Consider the following 16,934-nt stretch of genomic DNA (forward strand, 5'->3'; position numbering starts at 1 on the left):
GCTGGGTAACTGAACAGCTTCAAGGGCAATGCTAGCTTTGAGGGTTTGATTGCTGACATAGCCATGCATTTGAGCACAACCGAATAAAAGCAAAATTGTTATATGCTTCAGAAAGCTCTAAGGCAATACACCCGGCTCAAGCGGACCAGTCTGAGTTTATTCTGAGAATTATAATCACTTTATAAGGATAGGAGAACACAGCTGGGGGGGCCACTGGACCCTTTCCTTCCAAATGACAAAATGTATTTGTCAGAAAACCCCGACGCTGGAAAAATTCATGCGGTGATTTACATATTTTAAAAGACTGAGCTGAAGAGAAGCACTTACTGTACCTAACTCTCTGAACCTGGAAAAGCATTTAATTAGTCATATAGGCAGCTCTGTGGTAGGGCAGAAATAAGCTAGCATTTTAGCTGAACTTGGGAAGAGGAAGTAAGAATTATGTAGAGGGCGAAGTTTCTGTTGACATGTTAGCACATTTTTAAAGAAAAAAAATTGTGCTGTGAATTTCAGTGGTCCTTCTTTTGTTGTTAACTGTTTGTTCACGGAGCACCTCATGTTGCCACACCAGTTTGTACCATGGGTAGGCAAACTAAGGCCCGGGGGCCGCATCCAGCCCAATCGACTTCTAAATCCGGCCCGCAGTCCGGGAGTTAGCGTGTTTTTACATGAGTAGAATGTACCGGTATCCTTTTATTTAAAATACATCTCTGGGTTACTTGTGGGGCTGACCCCTGGTTTATACAGTTGCTTGAGGGAAATCACCTTCATGAAAGCATCTTCTTTATACTTTGAGCCACCCAAATTGCTACATTTGTTGAGTAGCTGGAAGCCAAGATTAACCAAATTAACGGAAATTGGTCTCTTTCCCTTTTCATAGAGTACAATCCTATATGTGTTTAATAATAATTAAGTTCCTTTGGACTTAATCTCAGGTAAACATGTTTGGAATTGCAGTCTTTATGAGGTATATGGTGAGGCTAAATCTGTTAAGGCAAAAATAGCTATCTGTGTTGTATATTTTTCAAATACAGGAAAGGGAGATGTTTATTTACCAATGGTGGAAGAGAGATTGAAATACCATATGGTCCATTTAATGTGACTTTTCCACCTACACAGGGAACAATGGATCCGTGAGATAAAATTATATTGTCCTATTACACAATAATTGATTTTGCTAGAATTACACTTGCTTAATGGTTACTTATAGCTCCCAAACAAATGCATCTGCAACAAAATTAGCACTCCTCATAAAGAAAAGATGCACATATGTTGGTTTTGCTTCCTGCCACAAAAATCTCCTGGGGTTTAGGACATGAAATCTGTTTAGGATCACTAAAAACTATGTGATAAAGGTGCATTGTAGTTTCCGTGTGCCATTGATGTAGGCTGGCTTTCTTATTAATTTTAGTCACATAGTCATTGAAATCCCAGCAAAATTCTGAGATGAAAGTAGATCAACCTTAATATAGCAAAATTGAAAGGTTAAAATTGTGGGTCAGATGCATCAGATAAAAACATATATTAACTAGATAGGAGAGTCTGTTGTAAAAGGCATGCTAGGCAGGGACTAATTTTCCTTTCAAAGCAATTTTGCACTCTGAGTGCACTGAAAAATTTGGTTTGCATTGTTCCTGTATTAGCCAAACAAATCTAAGGAAACAGGCATTTGGTAAACATGAGATTCACTGAGCAATGTGCAGCCGAATACTGTAATGTTAGTTACAGAAATATCCATGAACCAGCGACTGTTAAAGTATTAAATTTCATGGCCATGTTAGTGGTGCCAAGGTTTGTTTTTACTGGCCACATTTTTGTGCCACAACTAGCAGCTTAAACGTGCCCAAACATAGCACATGAAGCTCTTCCTTGCATGGAACAAAAGTGATGTACTAACTTGCGCCTTTGTTTTGACTGCTTCCAGGTTGCTTCTGCCCTTGGAGCAAGAATCATCTGGAAGAAGATACTTGATGAATGGCCTCATGTTCTTGGAAAAGAAAATCCATCCAACGATGAGATTGTAGCAGTGTTCAGAGTTCAAGGAGGGCACTGATTTCACCATTCAGAATAAAGAACACCTTTCCCAACAAAGCAAGCTACGGTAACCTTTGGGGTATTGGAACATAAAAGGCTTATGGATGCAAACAGTTCTTTATCAACTCTCTGGCAGCCGAATGGAAAGCTGAATGCACCAGTGGTAAATTTTTACTTATGGAATCTCATAGGAGACTGCTTGCTTTTATGCAAGGTTTTTCACCCGTTTGTCCCATCAATCTACCAAGCCTCTTAAGGTCAATTTGTTTCCGATACCCATTAAATCTAATTGGAATTTTCTATTTATAGTGCATTTTACAGGTGAAACTCGAAAAAATTAGAATATCGTGGAAAGGTTCATTTCTTTCAGTAATTCAACTTAAAAGGTGGAACTAATATATGAGGTACTCATGACATGCAAAGCGAGATATGTCAAGCCTTTATTTGTTATAATTGTGATGATTATGGCGTACAGCTGATGAGAACCCCAAATTAACAATTTCAACTTTGGGGTTTTCATAAGTTGTACGCCATATCGCAATTATAACAAATAAAGGCTTGACATATCTCGCTTTGCATGTCACGAGTCTATCTCATATATTAAACTCCAGTAGCTAATGAAAACAATTGCTTACATAAATGGACTTTTCCACAATATTATAATTTTTTGAATTTCACCTGTATATTCAAAATTTCTGCTATTGATTTTTTCTTCATCATTTGAATAAAGCATCTGGATGGGTCACTAAAATGAGTATTTGCCCTTTTATTTTCTCCGAGCTCGTATCACATAGAACTGCTTCTTAAAGGACCCTCAATGTAAAGCTGTGCTCATTAAGTTTCTTTGGCTAAATTCCCTCTGGTGTTAACCGTTTTTTAAAAATACTACTGCTGAACCATTGTCAAAATTCAAATAACATTTTAAGATAATTTACTGGCTTTTCTTTTCTCTCCATTTGAGAATACCTCTGAATTTGAAATTGCTTTGGGTACTTCTAGTTTTATCTTTATTTGCTTCCTTAACTGCTTCTTTGTATAAACTACTTCCTTTGCTTACTGTTTAATTTACGGTCTTTCCATATTCACAGTGAATATATGTGATTTCCATATTCCCCTAATTTTCATTTAAGAGCTCAAGTATACTATTAAGTTTGATATCCAATTTCTGGTCTGTATTCTCCAGCTACCCCTCTAATTTCCCATCCTGATCTTCAACTTCATCCTTAATTATTTCTACATTAACTGAAGGTTAAATCCCAGTTACGGAATGAAGCATCAATATTAATATTTCCAAAACCAGGTAAAGAGCTATCTTTACTCATTTTATCTTCCTGTATCATTGTTGTTGTTGTTGTTCAGTCGTGTCCGACTCTTCGTGACCCTATGGACCAGAGCACGCCGAGCACGCCTATCCTCCACTGCTTCTCGCAGTTTGACCAAACTCAGGCTAGTCGCTTCGAGACACTGGCCAACTATCTCGTCCTCTGTCGTCCCCTTCTCCTTGTGCCCTCCATCTTTCCCAACATCAGGGTCTTTTCTAGGGAGTCTTCTCTTCTCATGAGGTGGCCAAAGTACTGGAGCCTCAACTTCAGGATCTGTCCTTCCAGTGTGCACTCAGGGCTGATTTCTTTAAGGATGGATAAGTTTGATAATTCAAAAGCATCAATTACTGAACTGTATCATTACTGAACTGCAACTATGTTTTTTGCAATGATATTAGGTTTAAGCTTTGATCATGTGGTGCAAAAATGGTTAAATAAGGATTTCTTAAAACAAGAACAGTGTGTAGTATCTGGAGAATGGTAAATGCTAAAGATTATGTAAATTGGAAAAGGCTCGTTTTAACCATTATTTATATAGATTTGGAAAGCTTTTAACAAAATGGAATGGCTTTACTTATTTCATTCATGTTTTACGGACATTTGGGTTTGGAGGTAAATGTATAGATTTGATCTAGTTAATATATAATTCAGCTATGCATTTTTTAGTGAATGAAGTGTATCCCCTGAATTTCATTTAGAGAAGTAGCAGATAAGGATTCCTGCTTTAGCCTTATCTTTTTAATTTATAAGCAAGAAAAATCTAATCTTATATAAAATGCCCAAAGGAGTTACTAGGAACAAAAAGCTGTCTTGGGTGAGCCAGGGAAAGAACTGGATAAGCCATGGGGCACAGGGCTGGCGAAAAGTCTATTATGTGTTTCTTTTATTCGGGGCTGATTAAAAACTCCCAATATGCTGGGTTATGTCCATCCAACTGGGAAACTTAATTTCTTCCTTTCCTTTCTGTGTGAATCCGTGAGACCTTAAACTTTGTTCATAAGATTAGTACAACAGATTAAGTAAAGTATGTAAGTATAAATACACTGAATAACAGGCAGAAGGAATCATGAGCAGTTAGTTATGCATTTATACTTTATTTCTAAAATAAAGCTAACAAAATATCCTTAAAATTCATGGGGATAAAGATTATCACGCATATTATATGGCACAGCACATGCCTGCAAAGGTTTTACAGTTTAGTGCTATTTCATGAAGTTTTGCAATAGGGATTATTTATGAAAGACTTGTGGATAAATTTCCTAATCAATTCCTTATTGAAATGAGTCAATTTTTAAAAAGTAAATCCATCATACTCAGGATTTTATGCATATTCAAATTGGAGTCAATTCAAACATGTTGTCACTTTCCCCTTTGAATTGCTTCGAAGTCTCATCAGCATCTGTCTGAGCTTGTATACATATATAAAGTTAAATCAGTAGGAAGCGAGTTCCATTATTGTTGTGTTAAAGGTCTTAATCAAATGCTATTTGCCTCACATGCAGCTGGCTGGTTTTTGTTTTTTTAAAAATGAATGCAGTGCTATTTACTGTAGCTGAAATCATTTGCCAAATTGATTTGCTTTCTTCTGAATTGACCAGGAAGTGATTTGCCACTTCATCATCCTGTTTTCCTATGTTCTCAACTAGAGTCTTGCTGCTTTTCCAAGGCTGTAACATTATTGGGGAGGACCCAGCTGTCGTCCCCAGAATATTTGGCTCCCTCTTCTTCCCAAGCTCTGGTCAGTAGTGAGGCGAGGCTTGCTGCAAATGTGTCACTTATAACATGCACAAACTCATCTGATACTGTCAATTAAGCAGATCTCAGTTAGCAAACACCACTTCCTTTCTGATATATTTTATTTTACTCTTGTAGCAATTTACTTCATTTCTTCTTTCACACAGTTTATTTGCAACACATTCTACTTACTCTACTTTTCCGTGTACTCTCACAAATTTATAACTGTTCTTCCTTATATAACAAATTGCTTACTAACTTGTTCTACAAGTTTTACCAGTATGAATCAGCACTAGGTTCCTATTAAGTGCATTCACAAAACCCATCTGGGTGCAACACTGCAGCCAGAAGAGGCATATTGGGCATCATTTTGGGAAAGGCTTATTAGTCTAGATTTTCAGTTCCATGCTCTGGAACCAAACTCACATTTTTTCAGCATTGTAAGACAACCCTCAGTGGCAGGCACTCCCTTTTGATACATTTAAGGTTTCTTTTTAATGGGGGAGAGTTCTTACTTATTGTTCAAAAACATCAGAAAAAGCAGGTATTTAAAAGTGATAATACAGAATATGCTGTAGAGGGGGGAAATGTTAGTGTTCAACTTAAAGCCATCGCAGTTTAGAGGAAGTACCCCATTGCTGCTATCTAAAAATGCATGCAGCAGTAACATAGCATTGTGACACCCAGTGGAAAGCATTTGTGAACACCGCGCATTTGCTGTTTAAGTGAGCAGCCTTAACATTGTGCTCATCAGCTGAAGTTGGATTCTCAGAAATATTACTTTGCATATTGCGACAGCTAAATGAAATTCATCTTACTCTCCTAGTGATCAGATCAGTGAAAGTTTTAAATTCATTCAAACTAGGAAATGCATGAAAATGGCTAGATATATAAGAGTAAATAAATGTTTTTTTAAAGCAGCTTCAAGAAAACTACATACATGTTTTCTAAGAAAATGTGCAATGTACTTCATAATTGATCATAGCTGTAAACCATATGTGCGAAACCATGCACCAGTTTTTTTCTTTTTAACCTCATTATTTCTATTGGGTTCTATGACTATTCTATGGTGTTCTCAAGACAGACACTTTTTGCAAGTGCCAAATATTCTGAACATTAAACACAATGGGGTGTTTCACTTTTTAACTTCCTAATTACGTTAAAAACACCTTTATAAATAAATCATTGAAGTTCCTGCTTCAGCTTCCCACTAAAGCTAAACAACTTTTGAGGCATCCTTCTTAGGAGAAACATGCACACTGATAAAGCTCTAAGGTTTTTTTTCCTCCTGTGCTGATTTTTGTTCAGTTCTTGAAATAAACTGAGCTCTGATCAATTAAAATAAACTGGTACTTTAATTGTGTACTGCACTACAGATTTCAAGAAATATTATATATAAAAATATTTAGCACAGCCAAATAGAGCTTAAAAACACAGCTACTACCATACTCCAATCCTAGAAGAGTTAGAACTCTTAATGCAGCAAGGAGCCTAATATAACACCACCTCTCCTTCCAGATTTTAAAGCATGAAGTGTAATGAATAATCCCAAGGGACCTCATATAAAAAGTCTACATTAAGAGCACAGCATGTGGCTTGAAGCAAGCTCCCGTGAGAAATCTTTCCCGCAGCTCAAGGTTTCCCAATAGGCACATAGCAAGCATCAGGCTGCCACATGCGAAGGTCAATAAGAACTTGGTTGAGTTTTTGCATCCACAGATTACGCTCTTCTTTAGTATCAGCTGATAACCAGTTCCTTTTAAAAAAAATGAAATATTAAGCATTAATATTGACCTACAGGCCTGTGGGACAGTTTCATTACCAAAGACGATAATCTCTAGAAGTACCTTATAACCCTGCAATAAGATCCACAACAATAGTAACAGCAAAATTCCCAAATCAACCTCATGACTAGATGAAGAGTGCAGATATACCTGTCGTCCAAGTAAAGGAATCCAAATTTAATTGGAAATGAGGAAGTAATATGCCCTGATCTTAGGAAAACAGTAAACTTAGGCCAGCCTCTCCTAAGCTGGTGCCTTCCAATGCCCATCAGCCCTAGGAAGAATGGCCCAATGATCAAGGGTGGTAGGAATAAAAATTTATCAACATCTGGAGGGGACTGGGTTTGGGAAGGCTGCCCTAAGGCATTGTTGATCGTTGGCATGGCACAAGCAGTGGTGCACAAAGCATAGTAGCAGGGGCCCAACATCTTCTGCAAGACCAAGACACCCACAAGACCCAGCTCTTGTGTGAACAGGTTGTGTCAGGTTGGATATCACCCTAGTGCACGTTATGGGATATGGTTTAATGGACACTCGCACTAAAATAATTTGGTTTAATATTTAAGGTGTTTCAAGACTTGGCTTTGCACCAACAGACTAAAATCAAGCGAGTTAACTTACTTGGTAACACAAAGCGTGTCTTTGCATTGACTGACTAGTGTTTCCTTGTCATCCTCTCTCTGGGGCCTAACCGTAATGAGCTCAAAAGTGTTCGGCCGAGCACAGAACTCTCTGTTAGCTGGTTCGATCTGACGATTAGTGCAGTTTGCCAGGTTTATTGAACCCATTGGATGCTGAAAGGAAAAGAAAAAAACCAAGTGTTCACAACACAGAGAAATAAAGAATTTAAATGTAGCATTTCAGTTTCTGCCTCAATGTGGAGGATTGGATTCCTGACAGAGTGCCCATAGCTGCCTCCGAAAGCTGCACACAAAGATGTGAGGTCATTCACACCACTTAGTCTTTTTAACAAATGTTATAGAGCAGCAGATGTAGCCACAAAGCAATGCTGCTACAGCAACACATGGATGCACCCTGAATTACTTCAGCTGAAGTAAAGCCTGACAAAAAGGTCTCAATGTTGCAGAAGTTCAGGCTAGAACAAGATCTACACAGCCTCTAGTTTAAGTACTTTTTAGCCCAATAATTACCTTTCGTTTTTCATCATCCGGGTAAGTCCAGTAGGAGATGCAGTTTCCAGAAAGAGCGCACCAGCGCCTATGCCAGGCCCCAAAGCCACTAACATCTTCAAACATAGTCTGGAGAGAGAAAGATCGCTGAACAACAATGCTCTTCCGACACATTTCTTCACAAGTTAAGTCCAACAGGTTTCCTTGAACCTTTAGCAACTGAAAACACTGCAACTCCTGTTGCCACTTTTCTCTGCCCACCCATATACTGTATATCTCAGCAAGTATGCCCACTCCCACTCTCCCAGCTCTCATAAATGGGCCTTCAAGCAGCCAGCACTCCACACCTGCAAATATCTGGAGTTTCCATCCTGCTTTTTTTGTTATAAACTGATAAAAGGTATCATAAAATCACAATACACACTTCTAAATTTTATGTTATTTTCCTGTGGCACGTCTAAAGACTTTACTGCGTCCTTCAGATAGTGCCTTTCTTAAGATGTAATCAATGCAGCACAATTCTAACATACACAGATATTCCTATCTTGGGATTGTGGTTTTGTATAGCACATGGTGCCACCTGCTGGATCCAGCAGTAACAGGTCAGCTAAACTAATAATTGTGGATTAACAGCCATGATCACATTAATAACTGCTTTTAAAGGAATTTTGAAATAAGTCTAGCCCTGCTGTGTTAGCCAGAACCTAAAGAGTCACATGAGGCTTACAGAATGGTTTGCCATGTACATAAGCTTTTATTAACCCTATGTATCAGGATAAACTTCTAAGAACAATTCTAGAATTTCACTCCTGCTAAAGATCAGCTAGACAAGTGGGGAGGGGGGGGGGGAGATAATGAGCCTCATCTAACCAGCATGCTTAAGTAAGTTATCCTGCCACGTTTAGCTCACCTTGGGATAGACTAGATAATCAAGTGTTTGTTCCCCTTCAGTTTACCCAATGGATTCAGCATGTGAATAGCTCTCACAAGCCTCTTGAGTTTCTATACCAATAGTTTAGGAACGTTCACCACTTTGCAACTAAGTCATGTTTTACTGCCTGTGCAACTTTTCTGACTGATGACCTGGCCTTTAAGGGGTTTGTAAAGTAAACCAAGCATGGTCTTTTTCTATGCTATGTGAAGAGGGAAGTTTTTGAATTCACAAGGGTATATATTTTAAAGGTCTGACAGCCTCTATTTCCACCCTTTCTTTGCTGCATATTTTGTGATTTTATGTATCTGCTGGGGTTCTCTCACCAAAGAGTACTTGCCCCAAACCTTAACCTTGGCATGCAGGAATTCTCATTTTATATACCTATTTTTTTCATCTTGCCACCAACAGTGTGTGCATGTGATAAAGATCTATACTTGCATTCACTGAAAACTTACCAAGAAACCTCTCTCTTCCACACAAGAATCTATTTGACATTTAATTTTCAGATAAATATGACCTTCCAGGGGAGATAAAAAAGGAACCTGAAAAATAAATAGATCGAAGATTCTAATAATTGTGTTTCTCTTTAACAAGTCACGTCTACATGAAGACAAAAAACAGTTATTCGTGAGCATCATTGCACAACCTTCTTCACACATATTTCAGCTGAAAGTTTGAATGCTTGGATTCCAGAAGCCTTTGAGAAGAGGAAGTTGTATCTGGCCATTTAATGGTCAGAGGCTGAAGAAAACCACAAGCAAGGTTCCCTAGAATTGATTGCCACCAAGCTGGAGAAAGTTAGGGAGTAAGATGGGAAAACATTGCCAGCACAAGGCTTGACACAGCTGTTAAAATACACATGGTTCAGTAAGAAGAATGTTGATTTATTCTACCAAGTTTAGCAATACTGTTATTGGCTTTTTTAAAAGCAAGCAGAATATTTCACACACATGATTTTCACCCTAGTCCTCAGAAGAGGCAATTGTACCATGTATACACGCATGATTGACTTAGCAGATGCAAAATACCTTCAACCAGCGAGCTTGAAGTCTTACAGCCTAGTTTTTTTCAAACACAAAACCCACTCATAATGTGGGTTTTTTTTAAAAAAAAGAAAATCTCACTCGTCTTAGTTGTGGTATTGTGCATTTTTATTATTGGATAAGCCAGTACAGCCAAGTAACACCCAAAAGAAGAGGCCAAGGCCATCACCTCCAGCAAGACTTAAAACACAGCACAAAGCAGGAAGTCCACTTCTCCCAGGAATACCGACAGCACACTTGAAGGACCCAAACAAACTTTCCAAAGTTTGGTCATGTCACTACAGCCAATTTCGGTATACTTTGTACGTATTCAAAAACCTAATGAATAGCAAAACAGTACAGCACACCCATTTGTTGCTTTTATGAAGCAACATGACAATTCAGCTCTGATAAATCAGCACATTTTCAGAAGTGAATTTAATAGTATGCTTTAACTCTTCTGTAAATACTCTATGGTATAAGCAAAGATAAGCAAGACAAGTTCCAGGTGTTAAATCAAGAGCTTCAATTTGGTAGCTGTGTACTTGGAACACTACAATTCCAGATGCAGATATGGCATTCCTATATACATTTTAGAAATACAGTAGTGAATTTACTTCTGTCCCAAATCTATTGCACAGGTCATTCAAGACACCAATGGGTTTGCTTTTTAAGCACACATTTAGATTAATCTGCATTCGTGCACAGAGAATAATTTATGCCGTTTCCCCCATCTTTTCTTTCATTTTAAATGAAGCACTGAAGAATCTCTCTTTTTCAGTCTGTAATAACATGCCAGACATGTTTTACACAGTCTATATATCATACAAGTCACTGATGGTTTATATCCAGTGGAATTTGCATCGGATGTCAGTTTCATTTCTGCTTATAACAAAAGCTGGCAGACTTTAATAGCTACTGGTAGGTAACCTCGGTCTCTATTATTCTGCAGTAGTAACAGGATATGTAGATATAAGCGAAGGTAAAGGATTGTTGCAGAGTGGTCAAGAGGCTAATAGCTTCAGAAAGCAAGTAAGTGACAAATTGTTTTATATGCAGCTAAAATGCAATATGGTTTGCACACCTACTTAAATGTTCCTCTTTTTGATTGTGATGTCACCAACACCAACAAAGAAAGTTCTTCTGGCATAAAGGGTGGGCCATATCCTTACAGGCTTGCATATCAATATTTTCCTTTTATTTCAGCTTCAGTAATTTAATGTGATTAGATTGTTTTGGGGAAAATGTAAGTGTAAAAAAACCAAAGTGCAGAATTCAGCCAGTAAATCTTGGTAAAATAAGAACTACACAGAATTTCAGCAGTTATCATTAAAGCATTAACTGGAACGTAATGCTACAGCTGAGCACACTGTCTGAAACCCCGTGTTACACAGGTTTTCCTTGCTTTTCCATGATTAGTTACAGTGCATATATATAAGATCCCCTTGGTACAAGGACAATGAACGAGGTACAAGGACAAGAGCACTGAAGGTAATAATGGACTGCAGCCATCATTTGTAGCAAAAGCCAAAAAAGCTTGTGCCAAAGTGATACAAGAGTAATTTATTGGGAGGTTGTGCACCTGCTATCTAGGCCATTCTCATTTTGACAACTTAGATATATTTTTAACGCCTCCCAAGTTACCAGCCATACTTCTAACACTAGCTCTCTAAAGTAAAATGAACAGAGCCTGCTAATACTGCAATTTACTCTTACCTTAGTAGAAACTAGGAAGGTTAGCATTGTACTGCCCAAATTTCAGAAAGGTGGGTTAACAAGATGAGTAAGCTAAATTTCGCAAATTTTACAGTGTCCCATTTTTAGCTTCTGATTTAGGTAGAGGGAAAGCCAAACCAGAGCTTCAAGCCAGAAGGGATACATACAATGCTGAAAAATGAGAACGTCTCTCAGCAAAACAAGTTCTTCATGAAACTGGCTGCTATTTACATAGCCAAGGAAATTTTTACACAGATAGTGTGTTCAAAAGTCAGGCTCCCAGAGATTTGCTTGACACACAAAACCCCACCTGACATTCTTCCTAAAAGTTAACTTTCATTCACCAAATCTCCAGTTCTGAGACTCTTAACGTGGTCCTTAAAGCAGCGTGTCAGTATAGCAATGAGCAAAGTTTAGTAACAAGACATAAGCAGCATGCACTGGGAACTGTTTTGGAAGAAAACTTAGCAACCTTATCCTGGAACAAACAACCCAACAGCTCTTTTTCTTTAATTCCATAATTTATCTAGGAAAAAAGAAATGAGCAACGCTGAATGCAACTAAAAGCAAAACAAAACGGAAAAGATAAAAACAGCAGCATGACGCCAACTACGCGCCTTGCAAGGTTCTGTTTCAGCTTTTATTTGTAAGCTTCAGAGTGACATACCCAACCTAAACTGCTGGTCAGTTTCCTACTGAAAGAAATGAAGCAAGTTGCAGAAATGGTTCAATGTACTGGACAGCCAAGGTAGAGCTGAAACACACATATGCTTACAAGTGAAGCTCTGCTTCATAGTATGTATCAAATGTGAAATTTAGTTTCCCAGTTCAAGCTCCTAGTACAGTGGTACCTTGGTTTAGGAACAGCCCTGTTTACGAATTATTCGGTTTACAAACTCCGCAAAACCGGAAGTACTGTCCCGGTTTGCGAACTTTACCTCGGTCTAAGAACGGAAGCTGAACGGTGGAAGGACACCAGCGTTGGGAGACCTCAGTAGGGAAAGCGCGCCTCAGTTTAAGAACGGTTTTGGTTTAAGAGTGGACTTCCAAAACGGATTAAGTTCGTAAACAAAGGTACCACTGTACTAATATTTGTGTGAATGAAAACCATCAGGACAGCTAGTGTGGTTAAGTTGTGCATTTGCATTTCCAACTACTAAGCACCTCCATTATTACAAAAAGAAACTGCTCAGGAATGGCCAAGAAATCTTAAATAATTTCTAAGACCTACAGTTAATCTTTAGGAAGCCCAGTAATCCCTGCATTAGGCTTCAAGGACCCCCCCCCCCATTTTAAGAAAAGCAGCAGTAGTAGATCAACATTCTTAAGCTATTAACATTTTAATCTCCTCAAGCAGAGTAATGGCAACTATATAAGCATTGGCTTGCCTTTTCCAGAAGCATCTGTTTTAAATACCATTAGGAATCAATGATAAAGAATTCCACCCCTCCCATCCTCAGAAACTGTCTCCTAAATGGACAACTATTTTGGACATTTTAGGTCCCAGCAAAGAGTATTACTTACTTTACAGCACGGCCACTTAAGTAATAAAGCAATCATTATGTACGTGTTGAGTATTTTCATGCACGGATACAAGCAGAGATTTACACTCAGTTACCTACAAGGGCAAGAAAGTTGGGTGGCAATGCAGGGAGGCACTAAGCTAAAACTACATACTAAAATATATTGAAAAAACAAATCAATGTTGATTACCTTGTCCAGCAAGAATCTGGTACTCCCAACTGAAGATAGGGAAATTTTGTGTGAACCAACAAGAACAAAGTTGCTTGTGCGCACAGCATTGGGTCCACCTGGACTTGCCATGACTGTAAAGAAAAAAATTAAGTATACCTTAAATTTAAACATACATGTAAAGGGGGGGAAATAATCTAACCAATTAAAAACCTCTCTCTCAACTAAGAAGGAATCCCTTATTTTTTTTAAATGTTGCCAAATATTTGTAAGCAATAAAAACTGTAGATGGCCAGTACCCTCTTAGAAGAGGTATTTCCTCTCCTCTCAAACAGGAGCAGCAGCCTTTAAGTTGGCATCTGTGGCAACATACAAAAGCACCATCTACAGACAAAACTTTTATTTACTTATTATAAATATATTTTGCTTATTTTTATTTATTTAGTACATTTATATACACTGCTTAATTATTTGCTTTTAGTAGTGTACATAAAACAATTCACGGCAAATGGGACAATGAAGCAATAAAAACGATGAATTTTACCTGGCGTAAGAAGGTTGCTCTTCTGTCAAAAAAGAAACACATGGAAGCAGGTTGTTAAAAGAACGTTTTAGACAGTGCACTTGATGGGGGTTGCATCTGAAAGGCTGAAAGTTACTGATCGTTTAGGGAACAGGTATGGTAAAAGCAAGTAACTGATCTCTAGCATGATAATATCTTGCTAGAAATAAAAGCCTTGGTCACAAGTAAGTTATATGTCTGAGAGTTTTAAATCAAATATTAATACTTACGGCAGTAATAGATGTCAGTAATCTCTTTGGAGTAATAGCCTAAGAGATTATAGAGAAGGGACAAATTCACTCTAAATGTTATATTCTATACAGGGCTGTTAAAGACCTCACAACAACAGAACATCTAGGTTTTAAAGCAAGGTCAACAAGTTAGCTAGGTTTGTCAGCAGTTAGCATCCAAAACAGATGTATTTCCAAACACACACAAAAATGTGCAACAGTGCTGTATAGAAATACATACTTCATAGAGTCCATCTGCATACACATCACAATTGTGGCTGGCATTTGTTTGGAACCTTCAGGTTATTAATTTCTCAGGGAATACATTTTTAGAAGTGCAAGCAGCACATATTGAAGAAATCAGGTCCAGCTCTGGGTGAACTTTGCAGGAAAGGTGGGCAGGCGAAGACCACCTCAGAGTCTGCTGGATTGTCCCTCCCACCACAGCGTCTTTCTACTACGAACTGCAGAATGGGGTTGCTGTTATAAGGATCCTGAGAGCAACTCCACAAACGGAACAAGATGCTCCACTTTGCTTAAAGCACTCTACACTACTTCAATCATTCACAAAATTTGTCATGTTCCTGTCACATGATTATGAACAGGCCGCACTCTTTCCATTTTTAAACAACCCTGCCACCAGCCAACATGGCTGCAGTATAGGGCACTGAGTTACAATCTGAATGACGTCCCCAGACAAGTGACAACAGGGCATCAAAGAAGCAAAAAAAGAGGAAGAAACCATGTACTAGATGCAATTATGGAAAATATTCAGGCAGTAAAATTTTATGCCGTGCAAGATGACTGATCTTAAGTTATTCAGCTGAAGCACTTCAAGATTTAGTCTGCCATGAGGCAGAAAGTAGTAAATTTGATCAAAATTTTAATATGCTTAAAGAACATTTTTGTTTTATTGATTTGAAAGTGTTCTTCCCGCTGTATTAAATTACTTTAGCACAGATTAACATCACCAAGTTATTCAATTATTCCCTTTACCTTTGACTTAGCTGATTTTTTCCTTTTATCAATGCCTATGGATTCTTTCTTCTGTACCTAATAAATGAAATAGATGTTAAGGGTCTATTGCAGCTCCCAAGCATTCTCTCAAGATAGATGCCCATCGAAAGGTGAGAGATACATACCAAGCTATAAACTTCAACGTTTATCTCAAAGTCACTGGCCACATCTTGCCTTTAAAAAATGGGAGAAAGGGTTACATTCAATTCCTAAGTCTAATACCATTTCCAAGTCAAGTTTTGCAAATCAAGTAAGTCGCAAAAGAAGCTGTGGTAGCTCCTACTGTATCCATGCCTGCCTAAGGGCCACAAAAAAAGCAGAGGGCAACCTGAGGCAGTACAGGGTTCCCAGGCAAGCAGCTTGAGAAGTATGTCTTTTCCTGATTGTCTTATGGAACATCAGGACCATGTGTAAGCCTGTAAGATTTTGGAAGACCATCTTAGGGTAGCTTTCACTGCTGTACTCAGAGCTCTGCTGCTCTCTCACTCTCAAGCATCCCCCAACCAAGATTAGCTTCAGACTTCTGGAGCATATGGGATTAATTCTTTTCTCTTAAACTCCTGCAGAAAGCTTAAGAATTCAAAATCAATAGTGTTTGTCAAAAGTGGGCTTCAGACCCCTGCCATTTTACTTTAGGCAAGTAGGAACCGCTCCCAAACTAGCAGCCCGATATCAAAGAGAACTGTATAGTAAGCATGTGCACAAGTATTGAGCTGCTCTTTTTCTCCAGCTGGAACACAGCAGTGTATTTTGGAGTTCAAGGGCACCAGAGACAGCAGTCCTGCAGTTTGAGGTGTGGCAAAGACAGGCAAGTGCTCACTATTTTCTTATGTGCCATCCTAATTAAAATGACTGCAGCTAATCTCCCGTTTCCCAGTATCTGAAAAGAGGAAGACTGGGTTGAGGTGGGAGTGAGAGAAAGCAACATTCATTCTTTTGGAAGAGTTTGACAATAAAGTTTTCCTTAAATGTGCATTTGGATCTCCAGAACTTTATTTTTTGAAGCTGCTGGTGTGTTTTTAAACTAAGCTTTGTTCTTAACTCTTCATTGTGATTGTCAACAGCTTTGGAGGGCACAAATGGTTAGCAAATAACAGTTATAAAGAAGAATAAAATTAAGTAGCTAAACAAATAAGTACTTACAGCGTAAAAGTAGTAGTGAAAGTAAGAGCATCTCCACCATTCAGGGAACTTGCAGTACTTGCTAACGGTGTAGCAACCATATTTTCTGCTCCTGCTTTTAACATTATTACGTAGTAGTAGTTTGCTGTTTCTGTGAATAGTTTAAGCAGTCTCTCTTAATCAGTTTTACAAAAGCAGAGAACAAAAGAACCAAGTGGTTTGGCATTTTTGCCTCATTTATTGCACCTATGTTTATTTTTTATGGCTTGTAAGACAGTTGATTTAAAAAGGGAGGATCAAGTTTCACAGTGATTTAAAGATTTTGTAAAATTTTTCGAAATGGAATGTGGTGCATTATTCAAATGAAATGATGAATCTCAGGGAGAAGCTGTAAGTATTTTAGTCAAAACTGAACACAAGGCAAGATCACAAAAGTTGTAATCCTATACCAATTAACTCAGAGTAAGTCCATTGAACACAATGGGACTGACCTCCAAGGAGACATATATATGATTGCACTGTATGTCACCCTACACCGACCCAAATATACAAAGTGGCAGTTTTTTTGTTTTGTTTTTTAAAAACCATTATTGTTTTCCTAGCATTTTCCAGGTGCTCCTTAATTTCACTATATT

The 16,934-nt window shown here is 38.2% G+C and overlaps 2 protein-coding genes across 3 annotated transcripts in view; one reads left to right on the plus strand and one right to left on the minus strand.

Annotated features, from left to right (window-relative positions):
- The window catches only part of AOAH (acyloxyacyl hydrolase), an 83,541-nt gene extending 81,333 nt beyond the window's left edge, over positions 1-2,208 (plus strand). The window contains exon 21 of the mRNA XM_033165905.1: positions 1,925-2,208. Within this exon, the coding sequence (XP_033021796.1) occupies positions 1,925-2,053 (129 nt within the window). The 3' untranslated portion in view covers positions 2,054-2,208. The remainder of the gene's footprint in view (positions 1-1,924) is intronic.
- Positions 2,209-6,005: 3,797 nt separating this feature from the next.
- Positions 6,006-16,934, minus strand: part of ANLN (anillin actin binding protein) — a 28,323-nt gene continuing 17,394 nt past the window's right edge. The window contains exons 15-25 of one of the 2 annotated variants that reach the window (XM_033164983.1): positions 16,321-16,450; positions 15,303-15,351; positions 15,157-15,213; positions 14,161-14,199; positions 13,913-13,934; positions 13,390-13,502; positions 12,149-12,202; positions 9,394-9,480; positions 8,026-8,133; positions 7,496-7,668; positions 6,006-6,846 (exon numbers count right to left, since the gene is read on the minus strand). In XM_033164983.1, the coding sequence (XP_033020874.1) occupies positions 6,723-6,846; positions 7,496-7,668; positions 8,026-8,133; positions 9,394-9,480; positions 12,149-12,202; positions 13,390-13,502; positions 13,913-13,934; positions 14,161-14,199; positions 15,157-15,213; positions 15,303-15,351; positions 16,321-16,450 (956 nt within the window). In that variant the 3' untranslated portion in view covers positions 6,006-6,722. The remainder of the gene's footprint in view (positions 6,847-7,495; positions 7,669-8,025; positions 8,134-9,393; positions 9,481-12,148; positions 12,203-13,389; positions 13,503-13,912; positions 13,935-14,160; positions 14,200-15,156; positions 15,214-15,302; positions 15,352-16,320; positions 16,451-16,934) is intronic. The other variant, XM_033164984.1, reaches the window with a different exon arrangement.

The sequence above is a fragment of the Lacerta agilis genome, chromosome 12 (genome assembly GCF_009819535.1).
Source record: "Lacerta agilis isolate rLacAgi1 chromosome 12, rLacAgi1.pri, whole genome shotgun sequence".
NCBI classification, from domain to species: domain Eukaryota; kingdom Metazoa; phylum Chordata; class Lepidosauria; order Squamata; family Lacertidae; genus Lacerta; species Lacerta agilis.